Source organism: Mycetomoellerius zeteki, unplaced genomic scaffold (assembly GCF_001594055.1).
Source record: "Mycetomoellerius zeteki isolate Tzet28-1 unplaced genomic scaffold, Tzet1.0 scaffold22, whole genome shotgun sequence".
In the NCBI taxonomy this organism is placed as follows: domain Eukaryota; kingdom Metazoa; phylum Arthropoda; class Insecta; order Hymenoptera; family Formicidae; genus Mycetomoellerius; species Mycetomoellerius zeteki.
In genome coordinates this window covers 415720-431449 of record NW_017257172.1, presented here as the reverse complement: position 1 = coordinate 431449, position 15730 = coordinate 415720, and the positions used below count along the sequence as shown (strand labels likewise).

At 36.8% G+C, this 15730-nt stretch overlaps 2 protein-coding genes across 4 annotated transcripts in view; one reads left to right on the top strand and one right to left on the bottom strand.

Moving 5' to 3' along the window:
• The first annotated feature begins 2260 nt into the window (after window positions 1-2260).
• Window positions 2261-11236, top strand: LOC108722817 (zinc finger protein 471). Of its 3 annotated transcripts, none has more exons than XM_018448121.1 (7): window positions 2261-2393; window positions 4545-5340; window positions 5411-5614; window positions 5910-6140; window positions 7475-7740; window positions 8442-8835; window positions 10965-11236. In XM_018448121.1, the coding sequence occupies exons 2-7, from the start codon at window positions 4555-4557 to the stop codon at window positions 11220-11222; spliced, it is 2139 nt and encodes a 712-aa protein (XP_018303623.1). In that variant the 5' UTR covers window positions 2261-2393; window positions 4545-4554; the 3' UTR covers window positions 11223-11236. The 3 variants fall into 3 exon arrangements, with proteins under 3 accessions (XP_018303623.1, XP_018303626.1, XP_018303624.1); XM_018448124.1 differs by lacking the exon at window positions 2261-2393 and adding an exon at window positions 2407-2576; XM_018448122.1 differs by lacking the exon at window positions 2261-2393 and adding an exon at window positions 2602-2789.
• The window catches only part of LOC108722822 (Jumonji domain containing 7), a 5848-nt gene continuing 1323 nt past the window's right edge, over window positions 11206-15730 (bottom strand). Inside the window, exons 2-5 of the mRNA XM_018448133.1 lie at window positions 12814-13290; window positions 12360-12603; window positions 12075-12268; window positions 11206-11282 (exon numbers count right to left, since the gene is read on the bottom strand). Coding sequence (XP_018303635.1) covers window positions 12079-12268; window positions 12360-12603; window positions 12814-13290 — 911 coding nt within the window. The 3' untranslated portion in view covers window positions 11206-11282; window positions 12075-12078. The remainder of the gene's footprint in view (window positions 11283-12074; window positions 12269-12359; window positions 12604-12813; window positions 13291-15730) is intronic.

Below are 15730 nucleotides of genomic sequence, written 5' to 3'. Positions count from 1 at the left end.
AGAAGAATACTCAACTGTGATTGATCAATTTTCTATGACTTAAGACCCTACAAACGCTACGACTTCTATTGTAGACCCCGCATTAGTCGTAACCGTAATGACATAGGGTCTTAAAGTCGTAGAAAATTGACCAATCACAGTTGAGTATTCTTCTCATATTCGACTGTGATTGGTCAATTTTCTACGACTTAAGACTCTACGATTGTTACGACTTCTATTGTAGACCCCGCATAATACTTTTACGTGCAATGGCCTTTACTCCCGATATGTCTTACAGCCTTACCATCACTCCTACTGCTCATTGTAGAATAGGCTTTAGGGTGCCATCACATACAGCCCGCAATCCGCACTGGATGTCTGCAAAAGTTACTAATAAGTATTGCGTCCGTAATTTACGTGTTTTACCTCCTTGTGTCCCATGAAGCCGTAATCCCATGAAATTTCCGTAAAAATTACTAGTTATTACCAGTAATGCTTTTCCTAATTTTATCTACTTGACTAAATTTGACGGTTTAATTAAAACTTTTGTTATAATCAAAATAAGTATATTCTGTAATTTTCTTATAAAATAAAATAAAAATGAACAGTACAAATTGTTAAATAAAAAACATTACATTTACACGTCCGCATTTTGCGGCTCCATGGAACGTATGGCTCCAAGGAGCATGTAAGCACGCAACGCAATTGCACTCCGACGTCAAACGAAAATAAACGTACCATAACCTACCTTTAATTTATGAATAGTGATTAATTTGTTCGACAACAATTTTGAAATTAGAAGTGCGTAATGAATCCTTGATATATGTTATTAGTGCAAATACAACAAATGGTCTGCTTTCTGACGTGCACTAGACTGCACTAGAACTCTCTTTTCACGTAGTTGCGGATTACGTGAGAAATATCTGTCGTACATACATAAGCAATCCCTAGATACTTTTGCGGACTTGTCCACATGGGTTATGCCCGTGTCACACTACGCATTGAAGATTGAGGATTGCGAATTAAGGATTAGAATTCGACCAATCAAGTAATTTTAAGTTTAATCCATTTCGTTCTAATTGGCTGAATTCTAATCCTCAATTCGCAATCCTCAGTCTCCAATGCGTAGTGTGACACGGGCATAAGACCATCTCGAATTCTGAGCACCGTCTATGGATGCCGCCCTTAATCTCAAGCAATGCAAAACAAACGTTCTGCTGAACGCAGCCAATGTCTTAAGATGCTAATACGGCTCTCTGATTGGTTCTCATGCACTAGCTTAAGACCATCTCGAATCTTGAGCATCGTCCTAAGCCGGCCATCCCGGCCCAAGAATAAGAAATTGACCAATCACAATCGATAATTCTTCTCACATTCGACCGTGATTGGTCAATTTCTTACTCTTACTTCTTAAACCAAGTTTACTTCGCATATTGTAGACGACGCATTACGTCTCATTGCTTACTGCTTACTGCTTACTTCTACTTCTACTTCTATGTGCGTCCACATAGAAGTTAAGTCGACGGAATTCGCTGTTAGGGTGGAGTCCCATGAGGTGTATTTATCGCGTATCGCATAACCGCGTAACCAATCAGAAGCGATCTGCTGTTATAGTTTCGCGTTTTACTGATTATTGATTGGTTATGCGCTTACGCGATACGCGGCAAACATGCCTGATGGGACTTCACCCTTACTCTCATATTCGCTTTTCTCACTCTCACATCCGGTTTCACAACAACATGGCAGAACCAATCATGGATCGAGTCGGCATTGGCCGATCTCTACTTTTAGGATCTCTAGTCGCGAGTATCGGGACCACTTCCATTTCACGCATATATGTAATATTAGGGTGCTTTCCAGCATGGACATAGTCAGACACTGTGTTTAACGTTGGCAAATAACAAGGATGAAACGACTCACTGTGTTACACAGTGTCTGACTATGTCCTTGCTGGAAAGCACCCACTATATCGCTAACGCAGCCTCTTTTTGGAAGTGAGGGGTGTGCGAAGACGGCGTGATAGGAAATATCGGATTTCTCACTTCCACAGTGTACTCGAGTGTGGTGCGCATGCGCTGTACACTATCTAAGCGAGAGGTAGATATTCGTCTGCACCGTGGTAATTTTAGCCAGCTTTTAATTGGCGTTAGCAATATAGGAGTATCGCATATATGATTTCACCGAGTTCCGTCTGGTTCTCTCTCTTACTTCATGGCTTCCGGCCACGCGTGCGCGCCAACTCGGACTAAACTCCCGCGCGAGCCTGGCAATTGGTATCGCTCGCCTGGTGGAGATGACAGAAAAGGCAGCCTCGGACAATCGGCGTATCGACCGAGCATACATCGAACCGTTAGACCGTCATATCGCTCAGTGACGTTTAGCGTGTCGCCCGAGATCTTGCGAAACAACGAAAGGTATATACGATGATCGATGAGCAACAATAATCGATATCAAACGCGCGGCAGTTTCTCAGCGTTTTCACTGTATCGCAATTCCGTTTGACGATAAACGCTCCTCGTTTTACTCCCTCCCCCCTGCTACCCGGGTTGGCCATATTGCTAGCCGTTGATAAATTCACGGGATTTTCGTACCGACTGGTGAGCTTAGATTTCGGTAGGACATCCCGACGATTTTCATCCGTTCCGTCCGTCGCGGTCCTCGACGCGTCCGTGATGGTCCGAGACGTAGCGAGACGCGCGAGGCACGCGAGGCAAGCGAGGGAGCGTCAACGAGTGGAAGGAATTGCGATTTGCGCGCGTGTGAAATCGCAAAGCGGGTATTCAGCCCAACCGCCCCGTTGCGTCTCCATGGTGCGAACATAAGCGACTCTCGTCCGTCTCTCTCTCTCTCTCTCTCTCTCTCTCTCTCTCGCAATGTTTCTCCTTTGATGGTTCCGAATTCTCGCTTTCCTCCTCCGTTCTCGATTCTGCACGACTCTGGCTTCGAGGGCTTCGGGAGTAAGAATCGCGCGGAATTATCCATTACGGGCACGTACCTGGAACGCGCAAGTTTTTTTTCCTTAACGTCGGCCTTAACAATTGCCTCAGATGTATATGATTATGCGCCAATGGATTCGCTGGTTTTTACGCCGCTTTTACGCGTTGTTCAGTCCTGGGGCATGTTCTCGAAAAATATCGTATACAAAAATATATGAAAATACTTTAGTTTACATTACGCATATTATAGATTTTCCTATTTTATAATAGATTTTCGTATGCGATATTTTTCAAAAATAGAAAGCCCCTTTTTGCTACGAAGGCTGAAAAACATTATCGAGAGACGGGAGAACAACTACGAAAAGTATCAACATGCCCACTAGGTTCTGTGCTGTAGACACGTTTGTTATTTCCGTAGGAGTTACTTAAGGATGTATCTGAGCTATTCCAAAAATAGTACCAAATTTTGATGAAAAACTTCGGGAAACTCTTCTTTTGTTATCTGTAATAAATTTAAAAAAATTTCAAGTAGATTCGCTAAACCGTTAGAGAATAATTATTATTTTAATTGTGATGATTATAAAAATTTAATACTAGTACTGGCCAATTAATAACTTATTTTAAGTTATTAATTGAATTAAAAATATTATTAATAGTATTTTTAATACTGTGTGTGTGAAAACAAGTGATTAATTGGTCAGTATTAGTATTGAAGTTCTATAAGAAACGTTTTCTTACGGGAAACGCAACTTTGTCGAATGTAATTAGTAATAAAAGGATCGAAGAAATAGTACCAAAAATTTAATTTTTTTTATATGTATAGATCTTAAATTACTGGAACTTTTTGCAAAATTAGATTAATTTTCACAATACGGTTTCAGAGAAATTATTATTCATAACAATTTTGCGATTTTTTAAATGCGTCAATCACTGGCAGATTATGTAAGTGCGGCAAAAATAACTTAAAAAATAAATATATTATATTATCTGTCATTTATAAAAGTTATCACTGGATTTACTACACGTTTGGCAGTTGTGCCAATATTTCGAATTTGGGAGACTTTTGTCAACGATTGTATCTCAGATATAAGTCCTTGAGTCAGCGAAAGAAATAAATGATATCGAAAATGGTTTGATTAAAAATAAAAAGAAAAACTTAAGGTTTTTCAAAAGTTTATTTTTAAACTAAATCGAGAATAACAAAATTTCTGTTGTAAATAAAATTAAAACTTTCTTTGTTTAAATATATACATATAAAGAAAAGTATAAGATATAAATAATTAAACAACATAAGATGTGTATGATATGCATATGTAATGAATATAAGATATAAAATAAATAAAATCTTAAGTGGATATAGTATGCAATAGATTTTAAGACAGTGTAAAAACATACGTAAATGTTATCGTATAATGAATGACATTATCTGTATTTTTTATCATTTTTGTGACATATAGTAATGTACTGGATTATTTGTTTTTGTATTTTGGTGCAAGTCAGTTATTCATATGCGATTCATAATGATGTTTTGTAGCAAATAATAACTTGGATGTTTGCTTATACATATCCAATTAATTTTGTAACATAGAATACGTTTGGATATTTATTCTTCAAATACAATCTTTGTAGGTATTTAAAAATGGAGTTATCGTCAGAAATATTGGAGAGCTTGGTTATAGATGACAAGGCTGTTATGGAGGTATTGAAAGACGGAAATGTCATGGAAGGGGATATCATATTTGAATCTGAAATGATTACCGAAGATTCTGAGGAAGCAGAAATAGAAGAAATTATAGAGATAATTGAGGAAGTTGAGGAAAGCGAGACACCTCCAGATGATGATGCCTCGGATAAGGATAAGTCGACAGATTCAAAGGATATTGGCACAATTGAAAAGACAAAGAGAAATGACAAAGCGATTAGTAAAAACATAGAGCTTTATAGCTTCGACGATGAGAATTCAATGTTTACCTCGCAATTCGAAAACGAACCAACCAAGCATGTAAAAAATAGCACACAGAAAATCACTAAAAAACAAGTTATAAACTATGATGTTGATGAAGATTGGCAAGATGAGGAACTGGAGCGAGTGGATGGTTTGGACAATAATCCTGAATCGACTGATAATCATGTGAGCTCTTTACGAATGCAGGCTGATAAAAAGCATATAAATAATCAGACTATCTCGCTGCAATCAAACAAAGTAGATTTAAAAATCCATGTGGATCCCATGGGAAAGGCGGACAAATCTCGAATGGAATCCCACGGGAATAAAGTAAATGACAATATTGTAGATGACAGTGAGTCAACTCAAGAGATAGTGAAAAATACAGAGAATAATCTATTGTACACTGTGCTAGGAACAAAGAAACAAGATTCTTCTGCTAAACAGCAACAAGAGAAACTCAATGATCATTATGTTAAAGTTAGTATTTGATGAAAATATTATGTATGTAAATAATCTTTCAATATTAATGAGCAATATTATATTCTAGATGGAACGACTTGAAGCAAATACTATACCAGTCGAGGGTACTATTTACTATGAAGGAGACAACATGGAGACATTGTATGTAGCACAAGCCATCGATGATAACGAACAATACCAGTATGATAACGCGACGATGGAACAAGATGAACAAATGTCCTGGGAAGTAGCGAATCCCGAGACCAATCAAAATCAAGAAGATAATTCTCAAGTATACAATATAACATTTACATTTGAAAATTCTACAAGAAAAAAAATGATGCATTAACAACATTAGTTAATAGCAGTCTAGTCGAAAAAATGATTTGTTAATTTAATAACAATAATAATGAAATAAATGCATCATGCTCTTGTTTTGATAAGTTATTTGTTTTATTAATACTATTATCGCTTTAAAATTATTTCAAGGATTGTTTAATTAAAGAATAGCATTGTTAATACAACATCATTCGTTTTCCGTATATTAATATATTATAATTAAATATACTTGTTTCTGCTTTTTTTAGGATCAAATATTTTTGCACGAGGACGAAGATGGTCAATTGTATTTTAAGGATGCTAGTGGAACTCTACAACCAGTATACTTAACCGAGGATGGAAATTACGCAATTGCTGAAAACAGTGATGATAATACCAATAAAGACTCGCAATCTAAATCTTATCAGAATAATAGTGCAATCCAAGAGGAGACTTTTATTCTACCTGATATAGAATCTAAGCCTACTTCTAATAAACAGGTATCATTGTACATCAATGAATTTGTGTGTGCATGGGCGGAGAATCCTATATAGAGCATATGCCAATTCCACAGGCCAAATATCCGACATGTGGAAATTCCACATGCCAGATTTGAAAAACAAAAATTTAAATTTGTATTTCGGAATTTTATTAACTATACCAAATTCTAACTGCACTTGCGAGCGATCTTTCAGCGCACTAAGACGTTTAAAAAGGTATTTAAGAAGTACAATAGATCAGAAAAGACTGAATAATGTGGCAGTAATGTACGATAACAAAGACCTTATACAACTATTGATAATACTCCGGATTAGGGGCTCCCCTCCAATGACCTTGATCTTGACATATGTTGTCAACAGGTTTTAGCCATCGCTCGTTACTCGTTAAAAAGTTATTAAGAAGGAAAGTTTAAAAAATGTCTTTCTTCACTATATAGAACAAAAATTTTCTACACTTTAAAATATATTTTACGACTCCGCCCCTAAGCAGGTGAGGAGGTGTGGTGAAAGTCGCTTCGCGTGAAAAGTTATTATGTGAAGTTATTATGTAAGCGAGGAAGGATATAGAATAGTTTTTAATATTATATATAGCAGAAATAAAATGTTATTTTTCAAACTTTTTTTTATTAATAACTTTTCAACTAATAACGAGCGACGGCTAAAACTTGTTGGAGATCACTCAGGGTCATGACCTTGAACAACATATGTCAATGTATAGTTAATGGATGAGTTTATTCGTAAAAAAAGCGTTCGAGGAACATGTTTCGCAGTTTCAACACAATAAAATGCACTTATATCTACGGATGTATAATTAATAAATATAATATTATTGCATTTGAAATAAATTAAAATAGTTGTGCAAGGTTTTTGTTAAATCGAGTTAATATAGTTAGTTACAATCTGACGTCTCGAACGCAAGTTTTGTTGAAACAGTAACGAGTATTAAAACATCAATAAACATTTGTATATATTTATACAAGTATATTTATAATTTATGGCCTATATTCAGAACGCGCTTACAACGCTGTTAGTGAAATAACATGCTATAGTTTACGTTATGCATACTATAGAATTTCAAAGATAAAAACGCGCTTTTATCGATAATGCGTTCTGAATACGGACCATATATATGTGTATATATGTGTATATACATATATATACGTATATACGTAAAAAGTTTCGACATTTACTCCCCCTCTCCCACGGTGCTAGTACTCCACATGCCAAAAAATTATAATTCTCCGCCCGTGCGTGCGTGTGTATATATGTATATGTATATATATATATATAAATATGTATGAGCATTTTTTCTATTTATGTTTATAATTCGCTAGACAACTAGTAGTACAGTACCATCGTCATCGTTTCAAGATTATGATAATGAAGATAATACTGTGACCATATCCTTGATAATATCGGAGGATGAGAACGGACAAAAGAGAACTCAAGTTATTATACCGACAACAGACAATTTGAAGTGCGACATCTGTAATAGAAGCTTTAAAACATCTTTCCAGTTACTTAGGCATAATAGACTGAAACATGCTCGTGAAGAAGATATAACTACAAGAAATTTCCCTTGTGACTCGTGTCCTAAAAGGCCAGTTGAAAAATTCAATGTTGATGTGTGTGTTGTGTGTGTGTGTGTGTGGGGGGGGGGGCGCGTGCGTGCGTGCGTGTTTGCACATATATGTATATGTAGCATGTGTATATACATACAAGGTAATCCATTTTAATCCATCCAGTAGAATATCTCAAAATCCTTAAGACAGAAATGTTTGACAAACGTTGCTCCCTTACAAGAAAGTGACTTTGATCTTGAGAAGATGTCCTTAAGCTCGAAACAAAGTTATCTAAAATTTTTTAGATGAAACTAGACAGTTTTTTTTATATAATTTCTCAAATTATTCTGCATATAAAAGTATTAAGGTAAAGATATCAAAAAATCAATATAGTTTACGAGATATTTTATACTTTATTTTGGCATATATTATCATGAAATATTAAATATGTTGTAAATTGTTCTATAGTATATTATTCATAGCTGAAATATGTCTCCCTCAAAACTGACCACTACCACTCTTTTATTTTAAAACTTTTTTTTCAATTCTACACATGTCTTATTCTCGAGATATTTTGGTACATCAATTAAAATGGAACATCTACACACACGCACACGCTTCGTATAGAGCTTTATATAATCTTATTATATATTGTCTCTTGTCTATTATTTCTGTATTATCTTATTTAATCAAAATCTTATTAGAATTTTTATAAAATCAAATTTTCATTTTTTTCCAGGTATCCAGATCAAGGTTCGCTCGCCCGTCACCGAAAGACTCACACTGGCGATCGACCGTTTCAGTGCTTGGAATGCCACAAAAACTTTCCTACGTCCACGGCGCTACGTCGTCACTTGACACTACACAATTCTCAATCACGACCACTTCCTTGTATTTACTGTGGTCGGCGGTTCATGGATAAGACCAGTTTAGCAAAACATGAAGAATCGCATATGCCTAATGAACAACGCAAGTACACATGCGATATATGCCAAAAGACTTTCCACCACATAACTGACCTGAGTATGCACAAAAAACATCATGACCCCGACAAGAAATTTGATTGTGAGGTATGCGGTCGCGAATTCAATAGACTGAACAATCTGCAGAGACATATGCTGGTACATCAACAAGTATGTATAATTATTTTAATTATACTCTGTAAACCAGAGCTTTCTAAGTCGCACCCCGCGTGCACGAAATTTCGTGTCAGCGGTGCGTGAGTTGAAAGGCTATGCTGTAAACCCTTCCTTCTTTGTATGCATGTACACACACGCGCGCGCGCGCGCGCGCGCACACACACACACACACACACACACACACACACACACACACACACACAGGATGGCCCATGTAAAGTGTTATAAGCTATTATCTCTAAAAGTGTGTGTCAAATGACTAATATGTTCAGACAAAAGTTTTATGATTTTGAGGAGAGCATAAGATGATACCATTTGTTTAACCTTGGATAGCGTTGTCAAAGTGAGAGCAAGGCCACTTTGAATTTTTTAAATGAACCCCCCATTTTTTTATTACATTTTCTTGTAGCTTACTTCGAGAGCTTTTCAAAACACTATAATAAAATATTTTTTCATTAAGTATTTTTCGAATTATAAGGCTCGAAAGTTACAGTACAGTCGGCATTAGCATTACGCAAGTTGTCCGACTGACGGCTAAAACTTCTTGAATGTTGTTCAGGATCATATCCTGGTTATATTATATATAGAGTGTTCCATTTTAAAGGATTTCCATTCAAATATCTCAGAAACATTGAGTTAAATCGAAAAAGTATCAGACAAGAGTTTTGTGATTTCGAGAGGAAAATGGTACCATTAGCTTGATCCTTGGATAGCATTGTCAAGGTTAGGTAAAAGTCACTTAGAAACTCTGAACACATTCAAGAGGTTTCAGCCATCGGCTGGACACCTTGGGTAATGTTATTACCGGCGGTATTGTAACTTTCAAGCCGTGTAACTCGAAAAATACTTAATGAAAAAATATTTTGTTATAGTATTTTGAAAAGTTTTCGAGATAAGCTACGAAAATGTGGAATAAAATATGGGCAGTTCTATTTACAAAATTATAAGTGATCTTGCTTAATCTTGCCCCGACCTTGACAACGCCACCCAAGATCAAATCAACGGTACCATTTTATGTTCCCCTCGAATTCACAAAACTTTTGTCTTTTGAACATTTTTCGATTTAACGCAGTGTTTATGAGATATTTGAATGAATCCTTTAAAATGGGATTCTCTATTATAGGGGGGGGGGGGGACCAATAGCGCCCTCTGCACCATGTATACTTTTCATAAAATTTTTCATAAGCGAGTATTTCAAAACCGTATCTTTTATAAGAAGGAGTATTTCAAAACCGTATCTTTTATAAGAAGGATAACGCTTTTCTAGAAATAAATCATTGTTCTTTTTAAATAAATTGTAACCAATTAGGAAAGACTACAGATTTTTCCGATTACAGTGATGTGCACATTAAGGTGATTCTACAGTAAATCGAGTTATCATAGAAATGTCTAATTTTTTAATATAATGAAGTTGAAGTACCGAACTTGACGTGTGCAAAATTTTAGTGTAGGTCATTGATAAAATAAGAGAGAAAAAAAATGTTGAAAATGTAACGTTTAACATATAACCTAGTAACAGAATCGGAGGTGTTCCTTTGACTAATTGTACATAAACATTACCATAGATTTCTCTAAATAACGAGATTATAATAATTAAAAAAATTATGATTGTCACAGCCGATAAATAAGAGCCCTATACGGTTGAAGCTAGAGATCTTAAAAATGCTTTAAATAATTCAATCTTGAATCACTAAATATGATATATATGTACTTGACATATATACCACAATTGTAGTCTAAAAAATTACGATTGTAATGGTCACAAAAAAGTAATAGGTCATCGGACATTCTCGTAATGTTGAAATGGCAAACTATCCAATGAAATCTTAATATCGAATGAAACTTTTTTTTATTTCATTATTTTTGCATACTTAAATATCATTTATTTCATACTGTTTCATTAGATATATACAGTTTTAATATTTTATCCAAATTATGCAGATATTTGTGGTTTCGGGTGGGTACTTTATGAGGTACCCCAAATTTTCTTTCAAGTGCTCAAAAAAGCACTTCATTATATTGTAGAATTACTTTAATGCATTTGATTTTATATTTCTTTGCACATTTATAATTTTTTATTTGGATTTGTGTAATTATAAATCATTTTTCTTTTTCACAAATAGCAACAGGGAGGAAATGAGGAAATACTTTCTTGTGATGTATGTGGAATCACATACAAATTTATGAGTTCATTAACGAGGCACATGGTAACCACGCATATGAATCCTGAAAAACTGCGACAGCAGGCGGAGGAGCAGCGAAGAAAACGCGAGAACAATTACCGGAAATATCTAGAAAACCGAAAAATGTATGAAACTCAGAATTATGGTACAAAACGTAAATATAATTTGCTTACCGAGGAAAACGATGAAACAGCTTGACTTAAATTTTCTTGTAGTTTTTTGACAGTTTCGTAAAGCACGAGAGTAAGATTGTAACTTCTGTAAGAATAATAACGTATATTATGTTATTATCTTTGTATCATTGACGTAATGATAAAATAAGCATTTCATTTAATAAGTACATATATCAATAACATATATATACATTAATTACAAAATACATGTAGATGTTTTGATTAGTATTAGTATATAAGTATATTATATGGAATAGTATATGATGTAGCAATGTATTATACGCCATAAACGACATATATGCATACAATCTATACAGAATATACATGTACACTGCCCGTCAATGATTCGCAGGGTCGTGCAGTAGCCCTATCGGGGCTTATAATGATTTACTCGCAGGGTCCGTAACGCGCATACTTCGGAAAACGCGCGGAAAGGGACACATTAGCAGTATACATATATGAATATAGAATAATAAGAAAAACAATAAAAAATCAATTATTTATTATATTCATATATACTGCTAATGTGTCCCTTTCCGTGCGCAGTGTTACCAGATCTGAGCCACGCAACGCCACGCACACAAAAGCCGAGCGACGAAACGCACCCTTGATAACACTGTCCGTGCGTTTTTCGAAGTGCGCGCATTATCAACCCTGCGAGTAAATCAAGCCGATAAATCAGGGCTACTGCACGACCCTGCGAATCATTGACGGGCAGTGTATACAGCATATACATATATGTGCACATACAGATATTTAGAGAAAGAGAGGAAGATTCAAATATATAAGAATAAGATTTCTTTTGCATGCAAATGACTTAAAATAAAATAGTATCATCTATACACGTAAATGTTTACAGAGTGCCTTAACCACTTACTTGTTTATTTGCATAATGTCTCCAGTGCTTTGAAGTAAACATACTTAATATCGAATTCCATGTCGTACCAATAATTGATGGATATGCAAGCATGTGACTGTGTCACATGATGGAACCATAAGGATGGCAAGTACAATATATCTCCAGCTCTGAGTGTCACTTTCAAGTTATGTGTGTTACGATATTCTGGATATCTATAAGTAAATTTTTTTATATTTTTTTTTCTATTAATTTTGAAAATGTCATTTGAAAATAAAAATCGCTACTATATATGTATCACTAAACTTTTCATAGTCCGGATTTAAAGGATCTACACATATCCATGGAGTTGATGTTAAATTTGTGATTCTTCCTGAATCAAGCGTTTCATTAATTGACTCGATAATCCATTTCCCGGGTTTGTGTTCCTTGTAAACAGCAGATGGATAATTTTGATATGGAATCCATGGTAAATCCGTGGGAGGATGTAAAATGAAGTTTTTTTCACCAGACACAACACAATATATATTTTCGTAAGGATCTTTGTGCACTATAAATAGTAAAAATATGTAGTTTAATTCGAATGTTACTGATCTTCAGAATTAACTAAATGCACTAATAAAATTATGTGTGAACAGAAATACATTTTGTAAAATTCTTGAAATTATGAGAATGAATTTTACATAATGATGATCATCTTATATCATTTAGATCCAAGCACTTTCAAGTATTTGTGTTACCAAGTAAAATAAAACTTTACTAGAAGTTACAGCTCTTTCGTCTCCCATCCAAAAGTTTACAGCGTCAGGATGCTTTCCAAATGCTTCGCTGGCCCACGATATTTCAATTTCTGCGTCCGGCCACAATTTACAAAAGCTGTGTATAAAATTCGAATTTTGTTTCTGTATATAAAATACACTGTTTTCTATCGTATTTTCTAATGTGTCAAGAAACGCTGATATTGTGAGTAAACGTTCCTCGGGCATTACGAAAAATTCCTTTGTATCGTCATCTTTAATTACTGCATCTGCATAGCCATTTGGCGTTACAGCGACTGTAATCTTTTCGTCGTCAAGCACTTTGCGAAAATATGGTATAGACCATTTGCCTACAGCAGGCCAATGTTTTACTGCACCTCTTATTACTAATGGTACATTTTTCGAGACGTACTCTCGGTAGAAGACGAGTGGCGTAATTGAGTGATTTATTTCTGCAACTTCGCTTTGCAAGTACAATTCTACAATATAAGAAAATTACATAAGTACATAACAACTAAAAAGAAAGTCATACTATTATTTACAATCATACGAAAAAATTTGATCATTTTTTTTCATATATCAGACGAAGTAGTAGTAGTAGTAGTAGTAGTAGTAAGAAACACAGGTGGGGCTATGACAGCCACCTAACGTGACCTAGATCTCTAAGGTTCCATTGTCACTCCAAAGATTAGGGGGTCCAGCCCAGCCCCATACCGTGTACTAGGCTTATGAGGTCACCTATCTTTGCTCCGTCCAAATCCTTAGGCATCAGAAATGTGTTGCCCCAGAATCTGTATCTCTTGCAAGCAAGCAGAAGGCAACGACACAGAAAATGTATGCTGTCCTCGCTTTCTTCTCCATATAGTCGGCAGTTTTTCTGCTCGGCTAGTTCAATGTTGTATAGGTATGCTCTGAGAGGCAAGTGTCCTATGAGGAGACCTATGCCCATTCTCAGTTTGTCTCTTCCCATAGCTGTCTGTTCTTTAGTTCTGGCCAGATTGGGTTGTTTCATTAGTTGCTTTGCCCGTTTGCAATCCTTTGACTTTTTCCAGGAGTTTAAGTGCAGCGTCTCTTTTATCTTTCTTTACCTAACACGAAAGGTACTCCGACGGTCCATTTCTGTCCCCAGCTTTGCTAGCTCGTCCGCCCTCTCGTTATCAGGTATGCCCTGGAGTCCAGGGACTCTTACTAGAGTAACTTCGATTGTTTCCCCTAATTTGTCAAGGGCTTGCATACAGTCCCAAACTACAGACGATTCTGTGGTAGTCTTTGCAAATGCATCAATAGCTGCTCTGCTATCTAAGCAGATACAGATGCGGTGCCTAATTTTTCTGTCAATCAGGAGTTCTGCGCACTTCGAAATGGCGAACAGTTCAGCCTGAAAGACTGTGGCTTGCCCCCCTAATGGTATGTTTTTTTCATAATTGGTTTTGGGGCCGTAAATGCCTGCTCCAAAGCAATCATTTGCCTCCGATCGCGCGCTTAGCCACGCCGGCCGCAGCACTACCATTCCCCCCACCCGCCGGGGTTTGGGCATTTGAGGAAGTAGGAGTTTAAGTTTTTGCAGCCCGCTCCTTCTCCCTCTTATATCGGCGTCTGGCGATGCCGCTGAAGCGAGGGCAGGTCTTGGGTAGACCCGTCTTCGCTGTGTTTTCTTCCTCCGGTCGTTCGTTTCCAAGAGAAGCCACGCCCTGGAGGACTTGGTTTAGAGAATTTTGTTCGGAGTCCATACAAGTTCCCACGAGTACCGCGGTCGCGCGATCTCACCCAGACAGAACTGCGAATGCCCGGGGCTTGGCTATTTACTATCTGGAGGTCGCCCAGTATCCGACAAGAGACACCGTTCGGGACGCAACTTCTCTTGTGCCACGCAGTTCTAGGTACGGTAGCTCATACCCTAGCTTGGGAGATTCCAATTAGTTTATCGTCCACGGGCCCATCCCTGAGCGGATGGTAAAGCAGGCGATCGTAAGCCCCTCCACCCGCCCGAGAGCTCGCGGCCCCCAAGGATGCCAGGCGCGCACTTTGCTGGTCAATTTTTACCTCATCAGATCGTTTAGCAGCGAGACTTCGTATCTGCGTCAACAGGTCAAAAGTTAAGCTTCGTGCTTTATTGCTGTGGGGCATTCAGACCACGTGTGTCTCTAGGCGCCCCGCGGCCTGCGAGCCCCCGCCCCACGACTACTACAAGGTGAGAACCCGTTTGGGGGGTAGGGTCATGTACAAAATTATTCAAAAAGTTTCATATATTTGTATCCTAAAACAGCTACTGATATGTTATTGTAAGATGAGTCACATAATTATAAATTGTGAAAAGTAAAGAACAAAAAATGCGCGTTTTAAATATACGTAAATTATATATTTTGTATAAAGCGTGTGTGTTTCCTTTTTATAAAATTTAACGTCGATATAAATTAAGCCCATTCTACAATTGCGTAAGCGTAGTTGTAAGTGGTTCTAGTAAGAATTGACAAATCACAGTCAAATAAGAGAAGGATATTCTATTGCGATTGGTCAATTCTTGCAACTTCAACCACTTACAACTGCACTTACGCAATTGTAGAATGAGCTTTATTCATTAGGTGCATTCAGTACTACGACCGCTCACTGAGCGCTCAGTGAGCTCTTGAATCTGTTTGGTCTATATTTTTAGTTTTAACGGAATATGCCAATAGGATGCAAGCGCTCACTGAGCGCTCAGTGAGCGGTTGTAGTATTGGCTGCGCTCAGCAGAGAAAGCATCGATTCTTGCTTTTGGTTCCTTATAGATCTAAACGTATAAACCAATCATATTGAAGAAGTTTACAACAGTTGCAAAGCTGCTTTCTCTGCTGAACGCAGCCAATGGCTGCGTTCAGCAGAACGTTCGTTTTGCAACTGTTGGAAGTTTCCTTCGCGCTAATTGGATCATACTTTTAG